This window comes from Trematomus bernacchii, unplaced genomic scaffold, assembly GCF_902827165.1.
Source record: "Trematomus bernacchii unplaced genomic scaffold, fTreBer1.1, whole genome shotgun sequence".
Lineage (NCBI taxonomy): Eukaryota > Metazoa > Chordata > Actinopteri > Perciformes > Nototheniidae > Trematomus > Trematomus bernacchii.
The window spans coordinates 642,499-658,596 of NW_022987709.1; the positions used below are offsets into that span (position 1 = coordinate 642,499).

The 16,098-nt window shown below is 40.3% G+C and overlaps 1 protein-coding gene across 1 annotated transcript in view; it reads left to right on the forward strand.

Moving 5' to 3' along the window:
- Positions 1-16,098, forward strand: part of sned1 (sushi, nidogen and EGF-like domains 1) — a 46,629-nt gene that overhangs the window by 5,055 nt on the left and 25,476 nt on the right. The window contains exons 2-15 of the mRNA XM_034140859.1: positions 1,772-2,059; positions 3,319-3,459; positions 4,921-5,083; positions 5,180-5,305; positions 5,559-5,672; positions 6,325-6,438; positions 6,964-7,077; positions 10,861-10,908; positions 11,002-11,109; positions 12,467-12,559; positions 12,968-13,102; positions 13,342-13,461; positions 14,737-14,853; positions 15,624-15,767. Coding sequence (XP_033996750.1) covers positions 1,772-2,059; positions 3,319-3,459; positions 4,921-5,083; positions 5,180-5,305; positions 5,559-5,672; positions 6,325-6,438; positions 6,964-7,077; positions 10,861-10,908; positions 11,002-11,109; positions 12,467-12,559; positions 12,968-13,102; positions 13,342-13,461; positions 14,737-14,853; positions 15,624-15,767 — 1,825 coding nt within the window. The remainder of the gene's footprint in view (positions 1-1,771; positions 2,060-3,318; positions 3,460-4,920; positions 5,084-5,179; positions 5,306-5,558; positions 5,673-6,324; positions 6,439-6,963; positions 7,078-10,860; positions 10,909-11,001; positions 11,110-12,466; positions 12,560-12,967; positions 13,103-13,341; positions 13,462-14,736; positions 14,854-15,623; positions 15,768-16,098) is intronic.

The window sequence follows — 16,098 nt, forward strand, 5'->3', positions numbered from 1 at the left end:
TGATGCATACGCACCCTTTACTGAGTGTCTGCACCAGGTTATAGCCTTGTTTCAATCCATGAGAAAAAGTCTGTGAAAACTATGTTGTAAGTTCAAATTCCTCTAAGGTCATTGACATGTCAAAGCAGTCCCTTAAAACATCTTAACAAGTAAGAAATACACTTTTTCAAGCTATTCCAGATGCCTCTAAAGATTGGATTAGGCAATTCAACTTATTCCAGCATTGGAAAATAAACTCTCTTTAGTGTTGAGCATGATTTCATACACTAATTTTGCTGCTGTAATACGATGGGTGACTTCCAGACTGCTGCCACCACAGGTCTCTCATTAGTGGGCATGTTGGTGTGGGAGGTGTGTCGTTCCTGTACATCCTTCCATTCATCCAACACTGTGCCCTCTCTCTTGTTTTTCTCCCGTTATATGATAGCGCTCTGGCTGACCCCCGGGCCCTGCCCCTGCAGCCGGTCCTCTTTCTCCCCACATCAGCCATGTTCTCACCACGCTGATGCAGAGGGGAAGACTGTGGTCGGGCAATTAACTTAGCCCCTGTGCCGTGCCAAACAAAACTTCCTCTGCTGTTTTTACAGCAAAGTCCTTCAAATTATGGTTTTCATTCATGCAGGGAGCAAAGCCGATCCATCTGACGTTGCTTTGTCGCTGTCACATGCCACTTTAATGCAGAGAGTCAAAGGTCAAGCCGGGGACTAGGATAAACAGGATAGATGCCATGGTGCATCTCCTGTTGTTGATCCAGAATATTTGTGTGAAAGAATGTAAGCCTTCAGTGGACATTTCCAACCCTTAAGCCTGTAGATCATTTCATTGGTGGACCTTACCTGTGATATGTTTCTGATATAAGTACACGCAGGGTAAAGGCTACTCTACTCATTTCCAATCATAATCTTTCATTCAAAATACAATTGAACACATTGCAACGTGCTACTTTAGAATCTACTACATGAATCAGTTGTGTCTCCTCTCTCTTTGACATCCCTCATTGACTTTGTGGACCCTACTTCTTTTTTATTCATCATTTGTAGCTTTTCCTGAAACTCACAATAGCTCTTTTATCTAGCATCATTGCAATAAACCCTCTTACACACAAACAATTGTCACATTTACTGTCTTGGTTCTGTGGCATTCGGCTTGCTGTTGCTCTATCAATCCTGAGTCTAAAACTAAGAATTATTGTCATCCCATCTTAATTGTTTGAATTGCAGATCAAAATCCAAAGATTGATTTGCAATGAAAAAAAACTCCACCTTTGTGAGTGAAAGTTAATTGATTAAATTGTTTTCTGTTGCCTGACAACAATGAGTTGCTTAATTGCTTCTGCAATACACATTGACCTGCCGAAGTTCATATTTTAGGAAGTTTATATTATACAATACTTCAGTCTATATCTGCAGTGCTGAGTGTGCATTTCTCACAGAGGAGATGTGTGTACGGTGGGTTCATTTATGTGGCTACTTTGCTGTTGGCAGACATCTGTGACGTGAGCAGCACAAACCTGTTTTGTTCAGCTTCTGTCATTTCATGGAGTAAAGAAAGTGTCTGTTTGCGCAGGAAGTGCAAACATCCGTTAAGGGAGTGTCGGCTTCCCCTTGCTGCTGTTAGCCCCGTGAGGTCAGAACACCTCTGTTTGACCACCTTTCCTCTTCTTCTCATCACTTCTACTCTAACCCCTCCTAACCGCACAAACAGGTCCCGGTGGCTTCTTCATTTTGAACAAAATATATCACTATTCACATTCCAAATCTGTTCTCCTCAGGTCAACAACAATGGCCTTGTATCTTTCCTGAGGGAGGTGTCCCAGTTCACTCCTGTAGCATTTCCGATCGCGGGGGACAGAAGGGTTGTGGCGCCATTCTGGGCAGATGTGGATAACCGTCGAGCAGGGAGAGTGTTCTATAGAGAGAGCCAGGAGCCCTCCAGCCTGAGGAGGGCCTCAGGGGAAGTCAAGACGTACTTTTCAGAGTTCCCCAACTTCAATGCAACATGGGTCCTCATCGCTACATGGCACCAAGTGACTTTCTTTGGAGGCAGCTCTCTCACACCGGTATAACTCACACTAAACTTCACAGCTGTCCCTCTATATGTGACTGCTAAACAGCCCTGATTCTCTAGGTATGATTCAAGTACCTTCATCAGTGATTCTTAAGCAGGGTGTGCAAGTGACATTACTTAAACAGTAAGACCTGGCACAGGTCGAGGATTAGCAAATGTAGGGGGGGGGATTATTTTTCGAAATAATGCTCAATTAGTTTATAAAATAGAATTTGCGATTTTATTTTAAAAACACATCCAATATACAGTGTTTGTGTTGAGAAAGAATGCATTTAATATTGTCTTATTATTCTTCAGTAAATGGATTGGTACACACCTACACAGACCTGTGTCAGTTACAACTTTATACATCCTATGTCACCAGAAAGAGTGTGATAAAACCAGTTTGAACGCAGATCAATTGAAAGAGTTAACTGAATGTAATAAACAAACTGTTTAAAGATCCACTCTAAGAGATAGTAGTAAGAATGCAAATTTGTTTAACATTTTTATTTTTTAACAATATTAACTTTTTGCAGTGTAATTTAACATGAACATAAAAAATCAGCCGAAATAAACACATGTAAAATAAATGGATATTTCAGTTTATTTGATAAGAAACTAGTGGAATCCACTGGCCTAGATTATCTCAGATTCCAGGAAATAGCATTCTTGTTAGCAGTTAACTTTGGGTTATAATTATTGTTTGTGTTAAGCTAATTTGTTGCTATCTGCCTCACCAACAGGCCCAGATGAGTCTATTATGTCTGTAGCCTGAGTGAGATTAAGCAATCTGCAAACCAAGAAGTCATTTCATTTTTTTTCATTTCCATCTTTATTTCGAACAGATACAAAAAAAAAAAAGTGAAAAACAGAATACCGTATTGTTAGAATACAGTATTTATCAATATTCATAATAATATTTATATATTCAACAAAAAATAGTCATAAAATGTATATATTCAACAAAAATGTTCATATTAATAATAATAATAAATCATATGTGTCCAAAGGGAGCAGGAGGAAGCAAATGCTTATTAATTCCCACCCCTTACTTACTGCTGATCAATGATTATCCTTTATATCATTTCTGCAAGTTATTCCTACTTACATATTTACATTTATACATACATTTACAATCATTTCTCATCTTCAATCACCTTTCTTCATTCTCATAGTTTTCCAAAAAAGTGTTTCTGTCAGATAAATGTATTTTACCTAATTCCGCAGAATCAGGAAATGGTTGAACTGAGCCTGTTCCTTTCTATGCAGGTAAATACTTTCCAAGTGGTGCTCATTACAGACGGAGAGCTTTCCTTCACTATATTCCAGTACAATAACATCACTTGGACCACAGGCATGCATGCCAGCAGTGGAGGAAACCTGGCTGGGCTGGGAGGGATTGCAGCACAGGTAAGATCACCTTGTAGTGGACTCCAAGGACATATTTCACCATTGTGTTATTACATTAGATAAGATTAGATTAGAACACATATTACTAAGAAATACAGTTTGCATTCAACCAGAATTGCAAAGAGTAGAAGTGCAGATGAGGTTACAGTATATTCAGATATATGGGTTACAGTATATACAGCTTGTTCCATGAGATACATGGTTTTATAAATATTAAATATATACTGTATTTACAGATAAAGTGCTAGGTTAAAGCATTTATGGATGTAGGGTTTCAGGCATAGTTAAATGCAGATTGAATAAATATTGAATACAGTGAAATAAATATGTGCAAAAAGCAGTGTACAGTAAGGTCCCTGAGTGTGAGGAGCTGTGGGTAGAAGCCCCATGAGTATGAAAGGGGAGTGTGTTGGCGGGCTAGTGCAGTAGTTCGAAGGTCATGGGTGGGGAGGGTAGTGGGCTAGTTCTGAGTTTAAGAATTCAGCAGGGTTATGTTGTTGTGGAAGAAACTGTTCCTGAGCCAGCTGCTTCGGGATCTACACAGCCCATGTTGTTGTGTGCGGGGTCCATCATGGTGCTTTGAGCTTTCTTTTCTCAACAAGTAGAGGTGCTGCTGTGACTTTTTAACCACACTGGAGGCGTTGAGCGACCAAGAGAGATCCTCAGAGATTTTAGAGATTTTAAAGGTGGATATTTGTCCACCTTAGTCCCATTATGTAAATGGGGGTGTGTCCTCAGCTTTAGGTCTTGGGGTAGTATTGGTGTTGTTGAGGGGAAGGTTATTGTAAGCACACCATTTTGCCAGTAGCTGAACTTCCTTCCTGTAGGCTGATTCATTGTTGTTAGTAATCAGGCCTACTACCGTGGTGTCATCTGTGAACTTGATGATAGTGTTGGAGCAATGCACAGGAGTGAAGTCATGGTTGAAAAGGGAGTAGAGGACTGGGCCCCAACGCTGTGGAACCCAGTGTTCAGGTTCAGAGTGGAGGGGGGGGAGGGGGGGCATTAAACCTGACAGCCTGGGGTCTGTTGATCAGAAGGGCCAGTGTCCAGGCAGTGGCAAAGGGAAGCGCTGATGATGAGGTCCCTACGTTTAGTGTTCAGTCTGGAGGAGATGACTCAATGCAGAGGTCAGATCAATGAATATCATCCTAATGTAGGAGTTGTCCAGGTGATTCAGGGCAAGTTTAAGAACCGTGGATATTTCATCTTCAGTTGATCTGTTGGGACGAGGTGTGGGAGAGTTGATCTTGTTGGGTTTTTGCTGTGTTAATAAAAGACACAAATCGTGTGCAGTCAAAAATAGTGTTGTTTGTAATGTAATGATGTTTGGTGAACAGTGGAGGACACAAATGGCGATGTACAGGATGACATGTGAAGAAACAAAGCAGTTGTTTTTAGATGTCTGGACTCTGATTCAGCTGTCTCTTGATGTCTGCCTCGTCGTTCCTCTCCTCCCAGGCAGGTTTCAATGCTGGTGATGGTAAGCGCTATTTCAACATTCCCGGTTCTCGCACTGCTGATGTGGTAAATGTCGAGGGAACCACTAACGTGGGCCAACCGGGCAAATGGGTCTTTCGTATCGATGATGCAAATGTGGAAGTTGGTAGCTGCAATGACTCTGGTAAGTCCCGCAATGACTAATAGATCAATCCTTCTGCTCCTGGCTGTCTTAATACTTTTGCTTTTAGGTTTGTGTTAAATGGACCTCTCTCTACAGCATCAGTGTGCCAGCACCTGCGACCTTGCCTGAATGGAGGCCAGTGCATAGACGACTGCATTACAGGAAACCCCTCCTTCACTTGCTCCTGCTTGGCTGGCTTCACCGGGCAAAGATGCCAGATTGGTGAGTTGTGGTTGACACAGCCTATTGCTCCATGACCGAAGAACACTGTGAATGAATGAGTACCTTGGATCAGTGTGTGAAAATAATATTACTAGAATACACCTGACTTGCCAAAAGGACACATTGATATTTCCCTAATACCTGTATCATTTGAATCTGTTATATTTTCCTGACTCACTGTTCGTTGACAGAAGTTTTCTTCTAATTAAAAGAGTCACACTACCTCCTTTGTATTTTCTCCCTGTCTCTGTAGATGTTGATGAGTGTGCCTCATATCCGTGCCAGAACGGAGGGACTTGTGCAGACCGGATTAATAGTTTCCTCTGTCACTGTCCTCCTGGATACACAGGGAGTCAGTGTGAAGCAGGTACTAAAGACTCTTTAACGGAAAGGGATAGTTTAGATATTTCAAAGGGCTTATATGAGGTACTTATCTGCTGATCTGGGGGGGGGGGGGGGGATTGCAGTGTCATTACATCTAAATAAAGCTGTGAATATATTCTGAATAAATTGTACAATTATATTGATTTTTTAAATGTCTTAAATAAGTTTTGCTATTTACCCAAAAGAAGTTGAGCTGACATTTGTATTCTATTCCACTCTCATTCTTTCACCCTGCATGTTCTAAATACTCCCAAAAACTCAGATTAATGACATTATTTTGTGCAGTTTCCCCAAAATACAATGTATTTAAAATATCTTGGTCTTGCCTCTCTGGGGCTTCTTTGCCTCTTCCCACAGTCCAGCCTGAGGAGCTATATCAATCCTCTCTAATACCTTTCACAGCCAGCAGTGCATACTTGCAGCGTGAGGGGAGCAATGTGGCGGATATATTAATCAGCTGAGTAAATATTCTGTGTGTGTGTGTGTGTGTGTGTGTGTGTGTGTGTGTGTGTGTGTGTGTGTGTGTGTGTGTGTGTGTGTGTGTGTGTGTGTGTGTGTGTGTGTGTGTGTGTGTGTGTGTGTGTGTGTGTGTGTGTGTGTGTGTGTGTGTGTGTGTGTGTGTGTGTATGTTACAGACATTGACGAGTGCAAAGACAGACCATGCCTCAACGACGCGATGTGTGTGCAGGGCGCTGGCACTTTCACCTGTGTGTGTGAACCTGGTTACACTGGTGTCCTCTGTGAGACAGGTGAGTGGCGTTTTTCACAGGAAATATTTTCTGCTGCTTTCTACATCAAACTCAGTCATTCTGGCAGATGTGTTTATCCAGAGAGTTCCCCAGTCTACGTAGACAAACGGGTCCAAGTTGAGGTTATGGTTGAATTCATTTTTTTCCTTTGGGTCACACAATGTAGCAATGAAACCATAGTGAGAAAGCGGATAAAGCTCTCTGAAGTCAGGTCGGTCTGTAAAAAGACATTTACTAATCTGGATCTCTTTGTGATTGATTTGTTGAGGAAACTTGATCCCAGAGGGGAATTGAATGATCAGGCCCTGCACAGTTCATGAATCCTTGTATCTACATGAGACAGGATTTACTGACACTTGGTCAGTGAAACTATGCCTTCAGAAGGGAAGTTCAATGCTTTTAATCCAGCTCAATGTCTTAGACAACCAGGGCTTGCTTTTCAATGTGAAGATTGAAAAATCAGAATATTAAAATGAATCAACAGCAGATAAACTTCTGATTAACTGACTTTTGTGCATCCTTCAGATATGAACGAATGTGAGTCACAGCCGTGTCTGAATGGAGGAGAGTGCATGGATCTGGTGGCCAACTTCACCTGTGTTTGCCCCGCTGCCTTCACTGGAACACTCTGTGAAACAGGTGACTTAAAGTCAAGTTTATTCTAGGGTAAAACACCAAACAGATCATTGTAGCATGCCATAAACCCCTCGGTTTCAGCCCTGTTCCAAAAGGGCTGATTCTGTGTCTGTAGCTTCTAAAGGCTAATGAGCTGCTACTGGCCACGCCCCTCTGAGAAGTGATTGGTTAAAAAAAACACAATGGTGATCTAGGAGGTGATATGGTGGGCGGGGGTTACCATGGTTGGTTTGTGGCTAATGGTTGCTCAACCCAAAAAACATTGTGACATCACAAAGTGACCAACATCTGATCAGCTGATTTTCATACAGGTTTTTATAAAGATGGATCCCCTCTCTTTTTGTCCTGATCCATTTATATAAAAACCTGCCTGAAAATCAGCTGATCAGATGTTGGTCACTTTGGAAACAGGGCTGAAACAGAGGGGGATTATGGGATGCTACAATCTGTTTGGTATTTCGAGCCAAACACTTCAGAGACATGTTTTGTATATATCTGAGACCTATAATATATTGATGAAAAACAATATAATAGGGGACCTTTAATATTAAGTAATACATTTAAATACTAAATTAAGTACCTCAAAGTTGTACTTAAGTACAGTACTTGAGTAAATGCACTTCATTACATACCACCATCGTCTGTAACTGTCCAAGTCTGTTCACATGTTCTTTTCCATGAACAAGTCTTGTAACACTGTCAGAGCCATACTATCTTTGTATGCGTGTTTATTTCAGACTTCTTTCTGCTGACATGATACCTTCATCAGAGCATCCTAAGCAACAGCTATCTCTATCAAGCCATCTCCATAGCAGACCACAGAATGTCCAAATTGACCAATCATAATCAACAGGGTTCTTACGGTCATTAAAAACCTGGAAAAGTCATGGAAATTCTAAATGCTAATTCCAGGCCCTGGAAAAGTTATGGAAAACAATATTTTTCCCAAAGTTTTGGAAAAGTCATGGAAATGTAACTAAAGTTGCATCAAATATAATTTATATTTTATCTAATCGCCGAAATAGTAATACTATAATGATAATAAATACTGTATCGTATAGTAATGAAACGTAAAATGGCATTTCACTGCATGTCGAGTTATTTTGCTGGGGAGAGATTTTAGTTGCTTTAGCGTGTAGAACCTAGTAAGCCAACTATTGGATTTGTTTTAGATAGGCACGGCATGTTTCATATGCAGACCTTATTTTCCTGTTCCATGTGGTACCACTGAGAAAGACACATTTTTTGGTCATGGAAAATTAGGTAAAGGTCATGGAGAAGTCGTGGAAAAGTCATTGAAAATCATTGGTGAAAAAGTGTATGAACCCTGAATCAAATATTGAACGAACTATGTCCGCCTCCCGAAGTGCTTTTTCTGAGCACCAGGGTCTTTGTTCAATTGATATGCCTAATTTGTTATAAAGAGGCAGGGGCGAATCTACAGGGGGGAAAGGGGGGGCAGCTGCCCCCCCACTGTAGAGCCTTGCCCCCCCAGCTGCCCCCCTAACTTTTGTTTCCCTAAAACTGTACTTGTAGAAACAAAACTACACTATGTCCACAAGCTTCTCCAGCAACGAAACAAGCAGTTCATTAATTAAAAGTGAATCATTTTAAATATCATCTTAAGCCCGTTAAAAACGCAGCTACGGCCCTGCATTAAACTGCGGAGCGGCGTTCACACAGACCGCGGCTCACACAGCTGCAGAGAGGGAGCGAGCTGTCCCAGCACCTGAAGGAGGATCAGCTTCCCCTGGGAGCATTTCCCCTTCCACTAGTTTTATTTTTACTAAGGACGAGAGTTTGAAACAAAATATTAATAAAACGCTGCTTTTTGAATCGATAGCATTTAACAGACGGGCGCTGTTTGGGGCGTTACGTTAAAAAAATACTACGCAGACAGCGCTAGCTGGGAGATCAATCACTTTTATTTGCTAAACTATGCGGTACTATTAGATCCACGTAAATTACACATCACAGCAATGAGGCCAGATAAATTAAACCACCAGGATACATCCTTTACCGTCAACCTGGGTCTAAACACAGCTGCCTGTGTGCGTTTTATAAATACTTTCTGATTTTATATTTATTATATGTTACTTATTAGCTACATGGCCCTAACGTGTAAAGTTATACAAGCATTTGTACCAGTGCTTTTCACAAGTAGACTCTTGCAGGACAGAGTAGCTGGAGTGACTCAACAACAACAAAAAGACATATCTGAGAAGTGATCAGGACGAACAGAAAGAAGAAAAGGAAAAGAGAGTTCACTGAAGAGACCAGGAGGGTCAGAGCAGGAGGAAGAGGAGGAGATGAAGACATTAGTGAAGAAGAAGACATGTATGTGAGGAATAAAGAAGAAGTGTCAGAAAGAAGGACAGAGGCAGGGATCAGGAGGCAGATGAGACTCCAGCTGGACCACATGATGTGTTTTATTCTCCTTGCATGCATAGTTCAATACAGCAGCACAATCTAGCGGCTCTTAGTATTGACAAATATTTATTGAAATGTGTTGCTGCACAGGTCACCTTTAGCTCTCTTAAGAGATGGGTGATGTCATTTGTGTACTTAATTATAACTACGTACTTTTACTGTACTTACAGTAAACAGAATTCTAGGGTATCATGAGTATTTTCTGCTGTTTTATACTATATTTGTCTGAACACCTTGTTTCTCTTGTGCATTAAGAACACTTGTGTTAGGGCATGATTTAACAATAAATAGGTTATATTAGGGCTGTGCAATTAATCATATTTTAATCGCAATTACGATTTTGGCCTGCCACAATTACGAAAACAACATAATCGAAAAAAACAATTATTTAGCTTTGCTAGGTTGTGACAGTGCACTGCAACATATTTGATCTAATTAATTTTGGTCTCATTTATTTGTATTTATCATATTTATATATGTTTAGTAGCTTGGGGAAGTGCGCTCCAAAATATTTGTTGATCTTGTTTATTGGTATTTATTATTTTGATATTATTTATTTAAATGTATCATTTATTTAATTTATTTTTGTATTGGTTTTTCAGTTGAATGATACGTTCAGGGTAATCAACAGTTAAAAAGATACTGTTCAAATTATTATTTGTATTTGTTTTAAAGTTCAATAAATGTATTTTTTCAAAGTCAATGAATAATCGTATTTAATAATCGTGATATCAATTATTGACCCAAATAATCGTGATTATGATTTTTGCCATAATCGCACAGCCCTAGGTTATATAATACCACGTACTGTCCGCCCTCCCATGCCACCCTGGCATGACCTCTTGCCCCCCCTTTGCCACCCCATGTAAAATGTTCTAGAACCGCCACTGTAAAGAGGTGATACGTTTTTAAGATAGCGTTGTCATTAAAACATTAAAAAAGCAAGATGACTGTTGTTGTCTAACCCCTGGTTTAGAGGTATCTAGCCATGCACATGATTTGTGTAAATATGCTCAGGTTTTGAGAGATCCCTATGATTGCCTTAGCAAACCCTGTACGTTAGAGGTGAAAGGAAATTCACAGTTTTCAAAGACACCTGCAGTAAAAAGGGACATACATGATTCCAGAGATAATTTTTCACATCTTGTTTTTAAATGTAATTTTTCAATGCTTAAACCTTATTCCATTCACTTGCATTGCATTGGTCCTGCCAGCATATATTTCAGAGCAAGGTATCTCCCAAGCTGGGCAAACAAATCTCTAAATATCTGCAGTGCTAAATACCTCCAGAGGTGAGGAATGATGTTTTGTTTTTTGAACAACCCTTTAAAGGACGTGCTTATGTTCCTCTCTTAGAACTGGTGGTGCTTCAGGTTAATTCAACCGAGCCAGAAAACCAAACAGGTAAAAGCATGTACAGCTACAGTTTAAGAAAAAAAACAAATGCATGCAGTTTGATTATTACACCTCAACCTGTCATGTTTTTTTCATTTGCAGGCTTATGTGGCAATGCAAATTGTGAAAAGAACTGGATTTGTGAAAACACTAGCTCGGGAATCCACATCTGCACATGTGCTCCAGGCTTCTACGGGGACGAGTGTGAAGGTACTGAACTCTCTGCAGCGGCTGGGCAGGTAGCAGCAGAGGTATTTCAAGAGGAGCTGTGCGAACCCACAGGAATTTAGAGCTGTGCCCTGGAAGAGGCTGCTGTGATGATGGGTTATTGTAATTATCAAAACTGACACAGCCTCGCCCAGTTTACTACGGGAACCAGTCGCTTGATGTTGTGAATAATTGTTTTATAGCGCATTTTATTAGTTTACCAACAAGAGGAAGTGCTTTGTCTAGACTTAAAAATGCCTCTTTATGAGTCAAAGCTTCTCTTTGGTATTCAGGTCATTTCTTCAGATTGAGCTGATGAATTATGCATGCTTCCACACCGCTACTGGCTTCTCTGAAAGGTAGCCATTGCACCACACTATAGTTTGAAGCACAGCTGTTACTTGCATAACTAAGGGGCAATTTAAACACAAAATATGTAAAAAACTATCATCAACAGCTAATGCTTTACACCTTCCTTTAAGAAATGCATATAAGGACATTTTATTAAGTGTGATGTCTGTATCACAATATATTGATTTGATGAAATACCTAGTGAGCCATTTTGAGCTAATTCAGGCTCCCATTACGAGTGAGTGTCGACCCTCTGATAGCAGTGGATGCAAAACCTTTTCTCCCACCAAAAGCTCTCTAAAAGTATTTGAGCTATTGCAAATGCATGATTCTTCTCACCATTGAGCTGAAATAACTATCAGTGCTTATATAGGCTCTAAATCTCCCAAATACTTTCCTGCCTGGCTCACTTGGAAGGCACAGTGGAAAAAGGAGCAAGATCCTCCAAGGAAGAGAAAGTAGCGGGACTCAGAAGTGCCTAATCAGGCTCTCAGATCAAAGGGCCGGGCCGCACAGGTGGCCAATGAAAGTGGCTCTTGTAAATTAACAATCCATGAATTGCCCTCAGGGCCATACATTTTTGGTCACAAAATATGCTCCATATCATCAGAAAAATAATACCCTCCACCGAGCTACCGGGACTTCAAAGGTTTAGCTGTGATACGGCCTCGGCTTTGATCCACTGCTGCAATTAGGAAGTCGAGGAAAACAAAAACATTCTACAATCTGTACAGAGCGGATATGCAGCGTGTTGACTGGTAATCTTCTGCTGCTGTGAACTTTGTTGGAAAAAGATTAGGCAAAGAGAAATAACAGCAAATCAATACATGGTTTACAGTACAGCAGATGGAAGCTGTTAGCATGTGGAACACATATTGAACTTTATACCTTTTGCCTATATTTAGACTTTCCAACACTGAAAAATGTACATAGTTTAAGTAGTTGCTTTCAAGTAGCTGGAGCAAACTTTCCACACACTCACACACTGTCTCTCTTCCTGTGTCTGCAGAGGAATGTCTGTGCCAGAATGGGGGTGTGTGTGTGGATATCAATGGGACTTGTGAATGCCCGTCAGGCTACACAGGACTCTACTGTCAGTTTGGTGAGTATGATACCTATAATTCTATCAGGTTTCTCACATACAGCGGTGTATTCAGGCTTTTTTTTTATCTAGGAGAAAAGGCAGAAAACAAATATGAATACTTCCAAGATTAAAGTTGTATTCAAAGATAAGAACATTCTTATATTCTCTAAGATTAAAATGAAATCCCAGATATATAGATATACTGAGATTTAAGGGATAAAAACTTAAATATTACTCACAAAAACTATTTTAAATAGAAGCAAATTTCATCTCATCCAACTTTGCAGATAGAAGCCATATGCTTACCTGACAAAAAGAATTCCACTAAAATCTCAGAGTTTCTTTGAAATCTTTTCTCTGAAAAAGTGAGTCACTGTTCAGAAATTAGAAATTGTGAAGCTGTCATTCACAATGCCTTCCTCCCAGAAGTAACTCAGACGCCGTGCAGCCACAGCAGGACGTGTCCTGATGGAGGTCCCTGTTTGGAGTACGGAGGAGCCTACCTGTGCACATGTCAGACCAGTGCAGCAGAGCTGGATCATAAGGACTTCTACCCCTATGGTAAGAGCCTCAGGCACTTACAGTATGTGTCACTGCATTAGCAGCTGGTTTCACACTTTCAGTTTACCATTTGCACATAATTCATGCTGTTGCTAAGTGCTATGAGGAGATTTTGTATTTGATCCAGACAGAAAATGATAATTCTTTATTCCATCAAAGTTACATGCTTGAACAAATTAAAGTGGTTTTAACATTTCCCAGTGCAATGGAACACAGTCAAGTCTCGTTATGTTTTTCAGTACAGCCCCGATCGGTCTGTGACTCCTCCCCGTGTCTGAATGGAGGATACTGCTACGAGCGGGATGGAGGCTTCACCTGCGAGTGCAAATACGGATACTGGGGGAAGCACTGTGAGAAAGGTAGCATCATTGATAAAACCGTAGAAAAGTAACGCCACATGATCTGATGACGTGCCTTTATCAAAACATTACTCAAACCCAGCTTTAATCAGAGGTAGGAGAAGTACTAAGAAACTTAAGTAAATTACTTAAAGGGGACCTATCATGCAAAATGCACTTGTGTACGTCTTTTATACATGAATATGTGTCCCCGGTGTTCCAGGGAACTCACCAAGTGTCAGAAAACACAACCCTCTCTATTTTCCTCCATACCCAAATCTCTAAAAAAGGGGCTGCAACGGATCTGATAAAAACTGATCCAGATTTGAACACTGTCCTGACGTCAGGACGGTGGCGCTACGGCTATTGGGCCAACTCCACCAATCAGGAGGAGACAGCCACGGCCATTGCCATTCGAAAGCGCTGGAGACGCTGTAGTACATATGCCAGGCCAGTAGATGGTGCTGTTCTCACTGAATCAGCCCTTGCAAAAACAGAGCTAGAAATGGTCAAATTGAGCAAAATGAGGCATGGCTAAAATGCATGATCTGTTTGGTATTTTGAAAAAAAGAAAGTATAAATATGCCTTATATAGGTATGGTCCTACACTATATTATTCAAATATAGCATGATAGGTCCACTTTAAGTAAAGGTAGAAGTGCCAGAGTGTAGGAAAACAAGTACATTTCCTGCATTCAAAATGTTATTCAAGTTACAGTACAAAGATATACTTTAAGTGCCAAAAGTAAAAGTAGTCGTTGTGCAGATTGGTCCATTTCAGAATAATATATATGATATGTTTTATAATGATTGATCATGAAAGTGTTCTCAAAGCTGGTAAAGGTGCAGCTAGTTTGAATGACTTGTATACTGCAGGGTAGCTTGTGAATTTACTCCAGGTGGAACTAAAGTTATTTAAGTGTTGATTATATTTCTAATTATTAATCGAAATTGGCAAAGTAACTAAAGGTACTTAACAAACGTAGTGGGGTAAAAGTACCAAGTAGGAAAACATTTAAGTACTTGAGTAAAGTACAAGTACCTCAACATTTTTAATTACAGTACTCAATAATTGTACTTAGTTACTTTAAACAACTGGTTTTAATGCATGAGGGAAAATGTCATTACCCACAATGCTTCTTGAAATATTACAATGATCAATCCTACTTGACTACTGAGCTATTTTCCTGTATTTTGACTTGAATTGCAATCTACTCGAACAGATTCATTTTGAGTGATTAAAAGCTAGAGAAGTTTTTCTGCTTCAAGGATTCCCGTTTCCCTGTCTCTTTCCAGTCAGACTCAATACCTGTGCTTCTGCTCCCTGCCGCAACGGAGGCTCCTGCAAGGAGGAAGCAGGGAGCTACAGATGTGTGTGTCCTTACAGATTCACTGGGAAACATTGTGAAGTGGGTAAGTGCCACCCTCAAGTAACAATAAAACATTTGGTAGTCAATCAAAAAATAAAATGTCTAGCAAAGTTGTGCCAAAGCTTTTTACGTTGAAATGCATGGCAAGCAATCGAATCACCAGGCAACAGCAGTACTTTGAATGCTGATAATATGATGATAATACAAATAGAGTGAGACACAAGTTATACATCTGAGAGAAGAGTGATTTTATTAACCATCCTATTTTAAGGTCATCTTAGTAACATCACCAAAATGTGACTATGTTTAGTCAGGAATTTGCCAGGTTTCATAATAAAACTTACAGTTGATTCAGAATGCTTCCATGGTGTGCACTGTAAACACTAAGCTAGCAAGGCCCTCCTATAATATAACAGAAAACTCATTATATTAGTGTTGTTGCTTTAAAGGTCACCTATTGTGCAAAATGCACTTTTTGATGTCTTTTGTTGTGGTCGAGGTCGAGGATCAAATGATTTGACCTTAAGGGCTATATGAGGCCCTAAAGCAACTGCTCCATTATCTGTATCAAATGCACACATTGATGCCACCAAATAACACAATACAAATAGAAAGTACTACAAAGAAACTGGAATTCATTTACATCTTAAATTATTAATATATACACAAAAAAAGGACAGCCCCGGCCCAATTTAACACCTGGTTGTAATGTCTGGTAAAGCATGTAGGGCTGCTTTTTTTTGTTGCAAGAAAGGTGCTATGCAAATTACAATTATTAATAATAATTATTTCTCATTGTATGTTTTCTTGCAGGGAAGCCAGACCCCTGTGCCTCCAGCCCCTGTCTGAATGGGGGGACATGTTTCCACTACATAGGAAAGTACAAATGTGAATGCACTGAACACTTTGGTGGCAGGCACTGTGAAATAAACAGGAGCTCAGTACAGACCAGCGCAGGTGAGCAGACTGTGTGTCACCACTTCGTAATGTCCAAATCTCACTGATGCTGAAGTATGTACATGGTTATTGCCATGGTGGGTTGGGGGGGGGGGTGGGTATATAGATACTGCTTTTCCTTTTGCAGATAATTTTAGCAGTGTTGCTGCACTAGAGGCCTCACATTTACAGATATAGAACGGCTGCATAATCTATATAAAGTGCGACCTGATGATTCATGTCTACGCACTCTCACTGCATGCCGAGATTATTTTAGGAGGACAGAAACAGAGAGCCTGGATGGAAAACACCTCTGTTGCTGTTAGTGTGTATTGGGTGAGCTCCTTTAAGC